This window comes from Bubalus kerabau, chromosome 10, assembly GCF_029407905.1.
Source record: "Bubalus kerabau isolate K-KA32 ecotype Philippines breed swamp buffalo chromosome 10, PCC_UOA_SB_1v2, whole genome shotgun sequence".
Lineage (NCBI taxonomy): Eukaryota > Metazoa > Chordata > Mammalia > Artiodactyla > Bovidae > Bubalus > Bubalus kerabau.
The window spans coordinates 29,763,377-29,779,469 of record NC_073633.1 but is presented as its reverse complement, the minus strand read 5'-3'; the positions used below and the strand labels follow the sequence as shown (position 1 = coordinate 29,779,469).

At 40.1% G+C, this 16,093-nt stretch overlaps 2 gene segments (V, D, J or C); both read left to right on the top strand.

The window, feature by feature from the left end:
- Positions 1-677: 677 nt before the first annotated feature.
- Positions 678-5,436, top strand: LOC129622040 (T cell receptor alpha variable 4-like). The segment is given in 3 exon segments: positions 678-708; positions 1,217-1,584; positions 5,392-5,436. Coding segments are annotated over 3 exon segments (444 nt in total).
- A 9,423-nt stretch (positions 5,437-14,859) lies between these two features.
- Positions 14,860-15,420, top strand: LOC129622039 (T cell receptor alpha variable 5-like). The segment is given in 2 exon segments: positions 14,860-14,911; positions 15,083-15,420. Coding segments are annotated over 2 exon segments (390 nt in total).
- Positions 15,421-16,093: the final 673 nt, after the last annotated feature.

Here is a 16,093-nt window from a genome sequence, read left to right as displayed (position 1 = left end):
AGCTGGTCAGTAGGGACTAGTGAGGGATCCACTTCTCCGTTTAATATCTGTTAAAGGAATTTGAGTAGCAGATGTAAGGTGTGGACTTAGTGTGATTACAAAAGGACACCAGGGTGTCAGGAGATGAAAGGTCCAGTTCAGATGGCCTCATCTGCTCTTTTGTGGAATAAGATTAAGATTTCATTTCATCTTACATTGGAACCAATGGGGTATTTCTGGGCATGAACGACCACCTCAGATGGATTATTCTCAGAGATCCATGAATACAAGACTGACTACAGTGGATGAACACCTTCTGGAACTGTGGAAAATCGATGAGAAATAAGGAGCCCAATGGAATCTACCCTTTGAAATATTTGTTTCATTCAGACCAAATCTTTAGAGCGTTAGAACATAGCAAAGATCTAAAAGGAAATCCAGGCTGCTGTGCTGTTGTGCTAGAAGTTTTTACCACTGTTCTTCCTGAGTGCTCAGTTGAACCTTGAGGGGAAGCCCATTCTGAGGAGCTGTCGCCCTACTATTGGCTTGCTTCTGGGGACAGCCCCGTGTGAGAACTGCTAGTGTGGGCTCTGGAAGTTGCTGCTACGTCTCTTCCCTAGTTCATAGCCTGGTCGAGGCTCAGACTCAGCAACAGAACTTAGACCCTGGGTCCTGGTTTACATTAGAATATGAGGCAGATGACAAGAGTGACCGTGCTCCTGACCTTGGGTGAGTTATTATGGCATTAAAACAAATTGGGATCTGGGTCCAGACAAGGATCTACAACCCTGCCTGCTACCATTGCTCTTTATTCAAGATGCTGAGGGATGGCTTTGGGGTCCTATTTTTCTCCAGGCTGTTCCTTGGCGTTTATGTGAGAAGCGAGAGAAATAAAGACATTCGGGGTTACTGAGCTCTGGTCTATCCATGGGAGGAAGAAATTAGACCTGCCACTTCTGTTCATGTGTTCCTGGGATTCTTCAGAATAAATATATATAAAACAATGTGTCCCAAAACATGAGTAAGAAGTAAATTGTCGGTTCATGTGTTCCTGGGATTCCTCAGAATAATTATTTAAAAAAATGTGTCCCAAAACACAAGTGAAAAGTAAATTGTGTGTGTCTGTATATGGTGGGGAAATAGGGGGTTTACTTGAGAAAGAACCTGGAGGGTGCTGAGTTGGACCTTCAATTTGATTTCAAAATAGGAGCTAGTGTTGTGTTTTTTACTTCCACAGGTACTTTGAGTCTTGCTAAGACCTCCCAGCCCATCTTCATTGATTCATACGAAGGACAAGAAGTGAACATATCCTGTAACCACACCACAATAGCTACAAGTGAATATATCTTCTGGTATCGACAGTTCCCCAACCAGGGACCACAATATATCATTCATGGATATAAGACAAACGTGGAAAATGAAGTGGCATCTCTGTTAATTCCTCCTGACAGGAAGTTCAGCACCCTGAGCCTGCCCCAGGCTTCCCTGAGAGACACCGCTGTGTACTACTGCATCGTGGGAGAGGCACACTGCGACAGATGGGGCTGCACCTGTGCAGTATCCCCGTGTGGGGTGGGAGTCACAGCCCAGGGGATCCCCAAAGCAGTACCTTCTAAAGTGTTTATTTTACTGTATTATTTTCAGAACATATTAGCAAATCCATGTATTACTTTACTATTTTAAAAAAATATTGGTCTTATTTGTTTTTAAAATAGGTGTTCCATTTCTATGGTCTACGATTCAAAAAACACAAAAGGGCGTGATGCCTTTGTCCCATTATTGTCTCTGAGCTGCTCAATCATACAAAAGGAGACAATCTATGGTATGTACACTGTTGTCACTTAGCTCACTGATGCCCCTCAGTTCATGCACATGCATGCACACACACACTACACACCCTTACATGCACATTGCATGCAGTCAGTTTAGACAACAAGCTTCTCAGCTTTTGAAAATTCAGTCTAAGTGTCAGGCAATTATTGTCACACAAATTTTGAACATTTCTTTGGCATTTTGAGCACCCACAAGATTCTTTCCAAGTCTTCTCTGTGTTTGGATCTTTTACTCTCTGTTACCCCTCTTTCTCTCTTCTTTTGTCCCACTCCTTTGTTGTGGGTGGCATGGCAAATAGAATGGGATGATGGTGGGGGAGTCGAAAAGTTTTTTGATTCTGATTGGTATCATACACTATTTTTGCAATATATTAAGCAGAAATATAGGGACTCTGGGTCATTATCAATTTTCAGAGTTGAGTCCTTTGAGGACCAAAGGGAGATAGGAATAATGGCAAAGATCCTGGGAATCTTGCTAGTGAGCCCTGTTGTTATTTGGACTTATAGGACTTCCATCATAGTGATCAGAAGTATTTATGGAGTATCATTAGAGTAGGGAGCTTGCTTAGATCTCACTGCTGCACTGAAAATCAAAGGGAGACAGGAATAATGGCAAAGTTCCTGGGAATCTTGCTAGTGAGCCTGCAGCTTAGTCAGGACTGTGAGGATATTATTATTAGTGTTTTAGTGGGCAGTTGTCTCTGATTTTGGCAACAAGAATTGCAACAGTTGATGATATTTTCTACTGAGACCCACCCCATGGAATGGGTTTTAAGCCAACTTTTTCACTCTCCTCTTTCACTTTCATCAAGAGGCTCTTTAGTTCTTCTTCACTTTCTGACATAAGGGTGGTGTCATCTGCATATCTGAGGTTATTGATATTTCTCCTGGCAAACTAATTCCAGCTTGTGCTTCATCCAGCCCAGTGTTGCTCATGACGTACTCTGCATGTAAGTATAATAAGCAGGATGACAATACACAGCCTTGACGTACTCCTTTTCCTATTTGGAACCAGTCAGTTGTTCCATGTCCGGTTCTACCTTTTGCCTCCTGGCCTGCATACAGATTTCTCAAGAGGCAGGTCAGGTGGTCTGGTATTCCCATCTCTTTAAGAATTTCCCACAGTTTATTGTAATCTACAAAGTCAAATGCTTTAGCATAATAAATAAAGCAGATGTTTTTCTGGAATTCTCTTACTTTTTCTATGCTCCAATGGGTATTTGCAATTTGATCTCTTGTTCCTCTGCCTTTTCTAAAACCAGAATGAACATCTGGAATTTTATGGTTCATGTACTGTTAAAGCCTGGCTTGGAGAATTTTGAGCATTATTTTGCTAGCATGTGAGATGAGTGCAATTGTGTGGTATTTTGAACATTCTTTGGCATTACCCTTTGTTACTGGAATGAGAACGGACCTTTTCCAGTCCTGTGAGCACTGCTGAGTTTTCCAAATTTGCTGACATATTGAGTGCAGCACTTTCATAGCATCATCTTTCAGGATTTGAAATAGCTCAACTGGAATTTCATCACCTCCACTGGCTTTGTTCATAGTGATGCTTCCTAAGTCCCACTTGACTTCACATTCCAGGACGTCTGGCTCTAGGTGAGTGATCACACCATCATGATTATCTTGGTCATGAAGATCTTTTTTGTACAGTTGTGTGTATTCTTGCCACCTCTTCTTAATATCTTCTGCTTCTGTTAGGTCCTTACAATTTCTGTCCTTTATTGAGCCCATCTTTGCATGAAATGTTCCCTTGGTATCTCTAATTTTATTGAAGTGATCTCTAGTCTTTCCCATTCTGTTGTTTTCCTCTATTTCTTTGCATTGATCGCTGAGGAAGGCTTTCTTATCTCTCCTTGCTATTCTTTGGAACTCTGCATTCAGATGCTTATCTCTTTCCTTTTCTCCTTTGCTTTTCACTTCTCTTCTTTTCACAGCTATTTGTAAGACCTCTGCAGACAGTCATTTTGCTTTTTTGTATTTCTTTTCCATGGGGATGGTCTTGATCCCTGTCTCCTGTACAATGTCACGAACCTCCGTCCATAGTTCATCAGGCACTCTGTCTATCAGATCTAATCCCTGAATCTATCTCTAAGATCATGGCATCTGGTCCCATCACTTCATGGCAAATAGATGGGGAAACAGTGGAAACAGTGTCAGACTTTATTTTGGGGGGCTCCAAAATCACTGTGAATGGTGACTGCAGCCATGAAATTAAAAGATGCTTGCTCCTTGGAAGAAAAGTTATGACCGACCTAGACAGCATATTAAAAAGCAGAGACATTACTTTGCCAACAAAGGTCCATATAGTCAAAGCTATGGTTTTTCCAATAGTCATGTATGGATGTGAGAGTTGGGCTCTAAAGAAAGCTGAGCACTGAAGAATTGATGCTTTTGAACTGTGGTGTTGGAGAAGACTCTTGAGAGTCCCTTAGACTGCAAGGAGATCCAACCAGTCCATCGTAAAGGAGATCAGTCCTGGGTGTTCATTGGAAGGACTGATGCTAAAGCTGAAACTCCAATACTTTGGCCATCTCGTGCGAAGAGGTGACTCATTGGAAAAGACCCTGATGCTGGGAGGGATTGGGGGCAGGAAGAGAAGGGGATGACAGAGGATGAGATGGCTGGATGGCATCACTGACTCGATGGACGTGAGTTTGAGTGAACTCCGGGAGTTGGTGACAGACAGGGAGGCCTGGTGTGCTACGATTCATAGGGTCACAATAGAAGTCAGACAAGACTGAGCGACTGAACTGAACTGAACTGATGGTAGGCATTGGTCTCGTGGTTAAAGATACCTTTTCTGTCATACAGACAAGTTTCCTGCACATACGGATTTTTTATTCTACTGTGGGGAGATAGGACAAGAAAACAAACTAATGACTTCAAAACTTAAGTGACATTAATAAAATAAAACAGCATAAAATTAAAAAGAATCACAGTGGTTGTGTGGTAAGTTGCTCAATGTTCTAAAAACTCCAACTGAGTCTTGAATTTCAAAAAAAAAAAGGGGGTGAAAAGCAGTGTTAAGATCTGGGGTAAGGAAGAGTTTTCAAATGCAGTAAGGGTCCTAAGGCAGGAGGAAATTTGATTTATTTGTGAAAGAAAAATGGCTGGGATATTGTGATATATATTATGATATTCCCATAAAGTAGTGAAAAAAGAGAGGTGGGTGATAATGGCAAAGAGGTAATCAGGAGCTCAGTCTTATGTGGACTTATAACATTATGGTTAGATTTATATTTTATTCTACATGTAACAGGAAGCATTTGAAGGGTTTTGGGGTGATCTAATCTAATTTATAATTTTAGAAGGATCATGTTCTGTGCCCTGAGGAATAACTCATTGAGGAAGACTGGGACAAGATTAAGTCTTAAAGACAATTAGGAAGACCTTGTAAGAGACTCAATGAGACCTGACAGAGACCTGATGGAGGCCAAGTTCTGGGAGGGGTCCTGTAGTGTGGTCACTTTTTTTTTATGTGAAAAATTTTAAATGCAAGCTATTTTAGTGGCAATTGGTTAGAACAATCTTTCCCATGCTCACTACTCCTGTATCATGCTTTCCCTTGTTTCAGGTAGTATTGGAGTACCTTCAGACAGTTTTGGAAATCCAGTTATAGGGGTGGGATTGAGTTGAGGACACATTTAGTTTGCATCAAATGAGATATAGTAATGTGATTCACAGTGACATCTGTGTATAGTTAAGTTTTTGTTAGTCAATTCTACTGTAGGAATTGCTTCCAGAAATATTCCTTTACACTACTATATCCACTCACCCAGCATTAGGACATGAAACTTCACAAAACTAGCTTGGGCATGTTCTATGGTCCTCAGTACTTCAGTATATAGTTAGAAGAGGAGAATCAAGGTTTAAGATATACAGATTGTGTCATATAATTTAGTAATTTGCCTATTCTAGGTCTCATGTAAATGGAATAAATCATATAGTATTTGTCCTTTTGTGCCTGGCTTATTTCACTTTAGCATAATGTCTTCCAGGTTCACCCATTTTGTAGCATGTCTCAAAATTTCATTCTTTTTAAAGGCAGAATAATATTCCATCATAGAGATATGCAACATTTTTGTTTATCTATTTATCAGTTGAAATGTGATTTTTTAATCTGAGACTTGAAGGATAAGAAAGATTTGAGCAAAGCTGGCTAAATTAATGGAGGTGAGCATCAGGAATATAAGAAAAGATAGAAGAAGTAGTCTGGGGCCACAGCATTCAAATATTTGTGAAGAGTATGGATTTTATTCAAACTATAAGGACAAAGCTGTTGGCTAAATGAAAACTCCACATTGACATGATATAATTTCTATTTTAATATTGTCATCCTTGCTGCAATGTAGTGAGCAAGGAGTGAGTATTGTTTTGTGAATGCATTCAAGATGTATTTATCTCTTCCGACAGCTTTTTTTTTAAACTGAGATATAATTGACATATAACATTGTGTAAGTTTAAAGTGTACAATGTTTTGATTTGACATATTTATATATTGCACTATGATTCAGTTCAGTTCAGTCAGTAAGTCGTGCTGGACTCTTTGCCCCATGAACCCCATGAACCGCAGCATGCCAGGCCTCCTTGTCCATCACCAACTCTCGGAATCCACCCAAACCCATGTCCATTCTGTCGGTGATGCCATCCAACCATCTCATCCTCTGTAGTCCCGTTCTCCTCCTGCCCTCAGTCCCCAGCATCAGAGTCTTTTCAAATGAGTCAGCTCTTCACATCAGGTGGTCAAAATATTGGAGTTTCAGTTTCAACATCAGTCCTTCCAGTGAACACCCAGGACTGATCTCCTTTAGGATGGACTGGTTGGATCTCCTTGCAGTCCAAGGGACTCTCAAGAGTCTTCTCCAACACCACAGTTCAAAAGCATCAGTTCTTCAGCACTCAGCTGTCTTTATAGTCCAACTGTCACATCCATATATGACCACTGGATAAACCATAGCCTTGACTAGACGGACCTTTGTTGACAAGGTAATGTCTCTGCTTTTTAATATGCTGTGTAGGTTGGCATTGGAGAAGGAAATGGCAACCCACTCCAGTGTTCTTGCCTGGAGAATCCCAGGGACAGGGGAACCTGAGGGGCTGCCGTCTATGGGGTCGCACAGAGTCAGACACGACTGAAGCGACTTAGCAGCAGCAGCAGCAGCAGATTGGTCATAACTTTCCTTCCAAGGAGTAAGCATCTTTTAATTTCATGGCTGCAATCACCATCTGCAGTGATTTTGGAGCCCCGCAAAATAAAGTCAGCCACTGTTTCCCCATCTATTTGTCATGAAGTGATGGGACCGGATGCCATGATCTTAGTTTTCTGAATATTGAACTTTAAGCCAACTTTTTCACTCTCCTCTTTCACTCTCATCAAGAGGGTTTTTAGTTCTTCACTTTCTGCCCTAAGGGTGGTGTCATCTGCATATCCGAGTTTATTGATATTTCTCCTGGCAATCTTGATTCCAGCCTGTGCTTCCTCCAGCCCAGCGTTTCTCATGATGTACTCTGCATATAAGTTAAATAAGCAGGGTAACAATATATAGTCTTGACGTACTCCTTTTCCTATTTGGAACCAGTCTGTTGTTCCATGTCCAGTTCTAACTGTTGCTTCCTGACCTGCATACAGGTTTCTCAAGAGACAGGTCAAGTGGTCTGGTATTCCCATCTCTTTCAGAATTTTCCACAGTTTATTGTGATCCACACAGTCAAAGGCTTTGGCATAGTCAGTAAAGCAAAAATAGATGCTTTTCTGGAATTCTCTTGCTTTTTCAGTGATCCAGCGGATGTTGGCAATTTGATCTCTGGTTCGTCTGCCTTTTCTAAATTCAGCTTGAACATCTGGAAGTTCACAGTTCACATATTTCTCAAGTCTGGCTTGGAGAATTTTGATGATTAGCTAACACCTTTATCACGTCATATAATTATCATTTCTTTTTTGTGGCAAGAACAATTAAAATATAGTTTCTCAGCAACATTGAAGTTTATAATACAGTATTGTTGGCTATAATTGCTATATTTTAGATCTGCAGGACTTATCTACTAGTTACAAGTTTGTATTCTTAAACAATATCTCTCCAGTTCCCTGACTCCCAACCCTTGGTAATCATCATTGTACTCTCTTTTTATGAGTTTGGCTTTTTTTAGATTCCACATATAAGTGCTATTATATAGTATTGGTGTTTTTGATAAGTCACTTAGCACAATGCACTCAAGGTCTATCCAGCTTATCACAAATGGCAGGATTTCCTTCCATATCCATAACCATGTTATATATATATCACATCCTTTTTATCCATTCACTCATTGATGGACACTTACATCATTTCCATATCTTGGCTATTGTGAGTAATGCTGCAGTAAACTTGGAAATGCAGACACCTCTATGATCTCCTAGTTTTCATTTCCTTTGGATATATACCCAGAGGCAGAATTGCTGGGTAATATGGTAGTTTTATTATTATTATTTTAATTTAATTTTATTTTTAAACTTTACATAACTGTATTAGTTTTGCCAAATATCAAAATGAATCTTCCACAGGTATACATGTGTTCCCCATCCTGAACCCTCCTCCCTCCTCCCTCCCCATACCATCCCTCTGGGTCGTCCCTGTGCACCAGCCCCAAGCATCCAGTATCGTGCATCGAACCTGGACTGGCAACTCGTTTCATACATGATATTTTACATGTTTCAATGCCATTCCCCCAAATCTTCCCACCCTCTCCCTCTCTCACAGAGTCCATAAGACTGTTCTATACATCAGTGTCTCTTTTGCTGTCTCGTACACAGGGTTATTGTTACCATCTTTCTAAATTCCATATATATGCGTTAGTATACTGTATTGGTGTTTTTCTTTCTGGCTTACTTCACTCTGTATAATAGGCTCCAGTTTCATCCACCTCATTAGAACTGATTCAAATGTATTCTTTTTAATGGCTGAATAATACTCCATTGTGTATATGTACCATAGCTTTCTTATCCATTCATCTGCTGATGGACATCTAGGTTGCTTCCATGTCCTGGCTATTATAAACAGTGCCGTGATGAACATTGGGGTACACGTGTCTCTTTCCCTTCTGGTTTCCTCAGTGTGTATGCCCAGCAGTGGGATTGCTGGATCATAAGGCAGGTCTATTTCCAGTTTTTTAAGGAATCTCCACACTGTTCTCCATAGTGGCTGTACTAGTTTGCATTCCCACCAACAGTGGAAGAGGGTTCCCTTTTCTCCACACCCTCTCCAGCATTTATTACTTGTAGACTTTTGGATCGCAGCCATTCTGACTGGTGTGAAATGGTACCTCATAGTGGTTTTGATTTGCATTTCTCTGATAATGAGTGATGTTGAGCATCTTTTCATGTGTTTGTTAGCCATCTGTATGTCTTCTTTGGAGAAATGTCTATTTAGTTCTTTGGCCCATTTTTTGATGGGGTCATTTATTTTTCTGGAGTTGAGCTGTAGGAGTTGCTTGTATATTCTCGAGATTAACTGTTTGTCAGTTGCTTCATTTGCTATTATCTTCTCCGATTCTGAAGGCTGTCTTTTCACCTTGCTAATAGTTTGTGGCGGCATGTAATGTCATGTCATTTGCAAACAGTTTTAGCTCTTCCTTTCCAGTTTGAGTGCCTTTAATTTCTTTTTTCTTGCCTAATTGGCTCTTGCTAGGACTTTTAGTACTGTATTGAATAATGGTGAAAGTGGACCTACTTGTCTTGTTTGTGATCTTAAGAAGAAAAACTTTCAGCTTTTCACTGTCAAGTATGACGTTAGCTGTGGGGTAGTCACATATAGCTTTATTACGTTGAAGTACATTCCCTTTATATTCATTTTGTTTGGAGTGTTTTTAAAAATCATGAATTAAAATTGTATTTTATAAAATACTTCTTCTGAACCTATTGGGATGATCATCATGATTTTTATCCTTCACTTAGTTAATATGCTTCCCTGGTGGCTCAGACAGTAGAGCGTCTGTCTACAGTGCGGGAGACCTGGGTTCGAGCCCTGGGTTGGGAAGATACCCTGGAGAAGGAAATGGCAATCCACTCCAGTACTATTGCCTGGAAAATCCAACAGACAGAGGAGCCTAGTAGGCTACAGTCCATGGGGTCGTAAAGAGTCGGACACGACTGAATGACTTCACTTTCACTTTCTTTAGTTAATATAATGTATTACACTGAATGGATTGTGCATATTGAAACATGTTTGCATCCAAGAGATGATTCCCACTTGATCTTGGTGCCTGATCTTTTTACTGCATTATTGAGTTCATTTGCTGCCGGGGTCCAGCCCCGGCTGATGCAGGGTATTCGAAGAAGAGACGGCGTCGGGGAATATTTATTTATTTATTCATCAAAGATATAAAGAATAATAGAATGAGAATAGCTCAGTAGGAAAATTCAGTGGAGAAAAGAAGCTGAGTAGCTTGGTTTACACGGAAAATCAATATAACCTGTGACACCAGGTTAGCTCTGACCACGGAGGCTGCAGGCACCCTCTCGAATAGTGGAAGGTGCCCCACCTTAGACACCTTCTTGAGTGGGTCTTAGAAGCCCAGGGAACACATGTATACCTGTGGCAGATTCATTTTGATATTTGGCAAAACTAATACAATTATGTAAAGTTTAAAAAAAAAAAAAAAAGAAGCCCAGGCAAATAAATGGTCACAGAGGATATCTGCGCTCCAGATGGAGACTCAGCTGGAAATTGAGGGGAAGAATGACATGGGGAGACCAAGCTTTGGTGAGCAAGGCCCGTAGCTTTATTTTCAACAGGGGTTTTTATACCCTAAGTTACACATAGAGGATAATAGGGGATGCAAAGTCAGCAGTCTTTGATCCTTATCAAAAACCAGGGTTTCTTTCCTGCAAATTTATCGTATACAAATGGTTTAGGTGATTTACATCATCTTCTGGCCAGAAGGCCTATTAACATTTTATGACTCTTGACAAAGACTTATCAACAAAGACTTATTTTCTCTAAGAGTAATTATTTTAAGGTTTGGCACTATCTTCCGAAGGTATTAGATAAAATTACATTCCTATAGGGTGGATGTGTAATGGGTTTACAACAAAGGAAATAATTTATTACCTTAAGGGTCTAAAGTTACTAACACCAAGGCCACTACTTTTTTTTCTACATACCAACTATATTAATTAATACACATTCAAGGATACAATACAGGGGATGTGAAAACTTGGCAACAATCATTGGCTCATCAATGAAATCTTTTACTAGTCTTTATTCTGACAGTTTCTAACTCTCTGAGAGGCTCTAAGCTATTTAAATATCTTAAGCTTCCCGGCTGGAGACTGTAAACAATCTTATGCATAACTGTAGGAGTCCGGGTAAACTTGTCAGGCGAGTTACAGAGCCATCTGAGGGGTTTGGATTTAAACACTCCTAATTGCCCAGGAACTTTATTAATTGGAGCTGTAAGTTAACTCTTTGACAGAGAGAGCGAGATGGTGGTGGGGGACAGCCCCCAGTAAAGTCAGAGGTGAGAGCACAAAGCAATAAAGGAGGCAGACTCTGGTTTTTGGGGGGTAGATGCTTGAGAATATCCGGGGGGACTCCTGAGGCTTGATCCCGCCTTTGCGTATGCCGAGCCTCCTTCCTCATGACCTTTGTCACGAGTGGAATGTCTCTCTCCGGCTCCCAGCAATTTGCTAATATATTGTTGAGGAGTTTGCCTCTAGGGATATCAGGGATATTGGCCTGTAACTTTACTTTCTTATAGTGTCCTTGTCTGATTTAGGATCAGGATAATGCTGGCCTCATAAAACAAGCTTAAAAGTATTCCCTTTTCTTCGTCTTTTTAAATATTTGAGAAAGATTGGTATTAATTCCTATTCAAATGATTGATAGAATTCACCAGTGAAGCCACCTGGCCCTGGAGTTTATTTTTGATCACTGCTTCAGTCTCTTTGTGTGTGTGTGCCTGCTAAGTCGCTTCAGTCTTGTCCATCTCTTTGCAACCCTATGGACTGTAGCCCACCAGGTTTCTCTGTCCATGGGATTCTCCAGGCAAGAACATTGGAATGGGTTGCCATGCCCTCCTTCAGGGAATCTTCCCCACCCAGGAATCAAACCCAGGTCTCCTGCATTGCAAGTGGATTCTTTACCAGCTGAGCTACCAGGGAAGCCCTTCAGTCTCCTTACTAGTAATTTATTTGTTTGTAAGTCTTTCTGATTCGGTCTTGGTTGATTGTTTTTAGAAATTTATCAATTTCTTTTAGGTTCTCCAAATTTTTAGCCATATACATAATAGTGTTGTGATCTTTTGTATTTCTGTGATATCAGTCATAATTTTACTTATTAATTTCTAATTTTATTTATTTGAGTTCTCTTTTTTTTTCTTAGTGAGTCTATCTAAAAGTTTGTGCATATTGCTTATCTTTTCAAAAATCAGCTCTGAGTTTTGTTGATTTTTTTCTATGTCACTTTAGTTTGTATTTTATTTATTTCTGTGTGATCTTTGTTACTTTCTTTCTTCTATAACTTTGAGCTTAGTTTGTTCTGCTATTTTAGCTCATTGAGGACATCTTCTTCTGTTTCTCCATTTTCCTTGACTCTCTGTGTTGGTTTCTGTGCATTAGATCAAATAGCCACTTTTCTCAGTCTTTTTTTTTTTAATTTAATTTTATTTTTAAACCTGAAACACCGTATTAGTTTTGCCAAACATCAAAACGAATCCGCCACAGGTATACATGTGCTCCCCATCCTGAACCCTCCTCCCTCCCCACACCATCCCTCTGGGTCGTCCCAGTGTACCAGCCCCAAGCATCCAGTATCGTGCATTGAACCTGGACTGGCAACTCGTTTCATACATGATATTACACATGTTTCAATGCCATTCTCCCAAATCTTCCCACCCTCTCCCTCTCCAACAGAGTCCATAAGAGAAGATGAATCTTATCATTCAGCCTAGCCCTAGCTCTTTGTTGTCTCTTAAACTTGTGTGATTGCCCAAGTAGCCTTCTTTGTTCTTAGTGGCTCCTAGTAGTTGAAAGTGTGCCAAGACCTGTCAATGCCTGAAAGGGGGGTGGGGAGTCTCAGTCAGTACCTAGATGCAGATTGGTTGGAAGCTAGACCATCAGTGAATAGCTCTTAAACTATACAAATAAGCCTCATTCAGGGAAAAGCTGGGAAATGGGTGTGTCCATTAGCTCCCTCTGCAATAAGCTCTGGGAGGGATGGCCACAGCGAGTCTTTGTGAACCCATTAGAAACTGTTTCTTTGTTTGGTATAGTCTTGTGGGTTTCATGGATGCAAGCCCCACTGGCTTTTAGAGGTGAGTGCTTTGGGGAACTGTCTCATATGCAAATCCTAAAAGTTAGGGTGCTGGGTGTTGGATCTAAGCCCTGTACACCGCAAGGATAAGGTAGGACTTGTGAGTCCCCTCAATTTTTCGTTGCCATATTAAGGGTCTTATGGTGAGGCTGTGTCTCTGCCTCTCTTACATATGCGTATGGCTGGGCTGAGTCTTCATTACTGCCTGTAGTCTGTCTCTACTTACTGTGAGTGGGGGCTACTCTCTGGTTGAGGTGCACAGGCTTTTCATTGTAGTGGCTTTTCTCTCTCTTTCTTTTTTTTCAGGTGGCTTCTCTTGTTGCTGTGCACAGGCTCTATGCACATGGGCTTTAGTAGTTGTGGAGCATGGGCTCGGTAGTTGAGGCTCACCTGCTCTGGAGCATGGGCTCAGTGGTTGTGGTTCAGTGGCTTAGCTGCTCCAGGACATATGGGATCATCCCAGATTAGGGATCAAACCCATGTATCCTGAATTGGCAGGTGAGTTCTTAACCCCTGGAGCTTCAAGGACCTCCTTTTATTAACTATTTTGATATATATATTTTTTCTTGTTCACCTGATGTGTAGGAGTCATGTAACTAGTTTTTGGATTTCTTTGAGAAAAAACTGTATGTAGTTGTAGATTTGATGTGTCTGTGGGAGAAAGTAATTTCTGTAGTCTCATATGTTGCCACATTGATCCAGAATCTCCTCTATATCAATTTCTTTTAAAGCAAGGCAAGATTTAATTTAAAAATTTATACAGCTCAGGATTTGTCCAGGGAATAGCTCTACAAGGATTATTCATAATTTCAGATGCTCTGTTCTTCTGGAGGAAAAGGTTTCAAAGTGAATGTCAGATTTCCTACCACAGTCCACAGCCAAACTCTTCCCTATGGTTGGACTAATGCTAACTTATGGAAGTCTTTCCTCCTCTTCTTATCCATTACTCTACAGTCTAGTAGTAATTTTTACTAAAGAAACATTCATGTTTTGCCACATGGCACTGTCCATTTCTGGGAATAAGGAGATTGCTGCAAGGCCAGGCTTAGCAGAGTCTGCAATAGCAAGCATCTGATATTTTATTTACATATTTATGTATTTATTTGTCTCTTTCTCCAGCCCTTGTGCTTAAATGTTGCTTTCAGAAAGAGTTTTCCTTTGTGAGAGCTGAACTAAAATGGATGATTTGGCTGATGAACTCTCTGGCCAATTAAAAAGGCTAGAGAAGATAAGAAGGAAAAATTTTACTCCTCAGTTGCTTAGCAGAGTCAATCATGGCATTTTCTTCTTTCAAGGAGACTAAGCTTGTTTTTGAAAAAAATGTTAGAAACATCTAACTTCTTCAAATTTATTCAAAATGACTCAATGTGTGCTGAGAAGATGAATGGAATTCTGAGCTCTACATTTTCACTGTGTCTGCTTTTTGCTAATCCACATAATTTTTGTTTGGAAACACCTTTGGGACTTTATTTATTTCACCTATTGCTGTTTGTGAGTCAGAGTCTCCCACAGATACAGGACAAAAGAGGATTTGACTAGTTGGTTTAGCAGTTGGGGATCTGACCACAAGATGGCAGAGCACTTTTGTCAAGGAAGAATATGTGAATGCTTCCTTTTGGTTGACTCTAACAGCAAAAGCAGATGCCTGTGTTGAAACGTTAAGAAACCATTGTGCTTTAGACGAAAGGAAGAGATAACCTAGTAATAGAAGTGGCTCTCCTGGCTGGAGATCGCAGGTCCCAATTTGGAGAACAATGAAGACACCTACAGGACCTTGGTTCCTCTTCTTGTGGCTGCAGCTGGACTGTGAGTGCAGAACTTTTGTGAACAGGGTGTTTTAGTAAATATTTATTAGAAGTCTGAGGAGAAGACTGGTCTTCTCTGGACTGCCTGAAATTACTGTAGGGGAAAAAAGCAAACTCTGGAAAATGGTGATAACGATTTTGTATGGCTTTCTTTTCTTTTTTTTTGTTACAGATAAGAGTAGAGGAGAAAAAGTGGAGCAGTATCCCTCCTTCCAGAGTGTCCAAGAGGGAGACAACTATGTTATCAACTGCACTTATACAGACAGTGCCTCCACTTACTTTTTTTGGTACAAACAGGAACCTGAAAAAGGCCTGCAGTTGCTTATACATACTCTTTCAAATGTGGATAAGAAAGAAGGACAAGGACTCATTGTTTTATTGAATAAGAAGAACAAGCATCTCTCCCTGAACATCACAGCTACCAACCTTGGCAACTCAGCCACCTACTTCTGTGCTACAAGAGCACAGTCGTCCCCAGGCACCTGCAGCCTGTACCCAAACCTGAGCTGAAGCCCCAATCTTTTTTTTTTTCTTTGTCACAGAGATTGTCAGATATTTTGCTGTACCACTGCATTTTAAATGTATAGACATTCTATACATCCCTCAAAGAAAGTGAGTTTCAAGATGGCCCAAAAAGTGTTAGAATATTTTGAATGATTGCTCAAGGGTAGTTAGTGGTTTCTTAGTTGGATATTTGGACTTTAGGATTGATTTTATGAGTACCACTCAGAGTTCTCCCCTTCCAAGGACATCTCGGTGTCAATGTCAAAGATCACTCTTCTTGATGGAAAAATACTTATATTTTGAGTGTATCATTTATTAACTTTTCCTGATTTTAAAATATTAACTATGTGATACAGAAAAAAAAAAGCCCCAAATACAAAATAGAAAGTTAAAATGTGATCCTATCATTCAGATAATTCATGGCTAATGTTTAGTATACCTTCTTCATTAAAATCTTGTTAAAAATTAGGGGCATATAGACTGATATTTTGAATTATTTCCACTTAATATTATAATCCTAATCTAAACATTTCGTATTTGTAAATCTTATAAAACCTAGTTTATTATGATTTCATGGGTAATTTTATGTCACCGTTTTATTTCTTCTTACATCATCCCCTTGCATTTGTGGTAAAAGGCAATATTTTTTTCTGATGTTACCCTTTAAATAGTTTTAAAA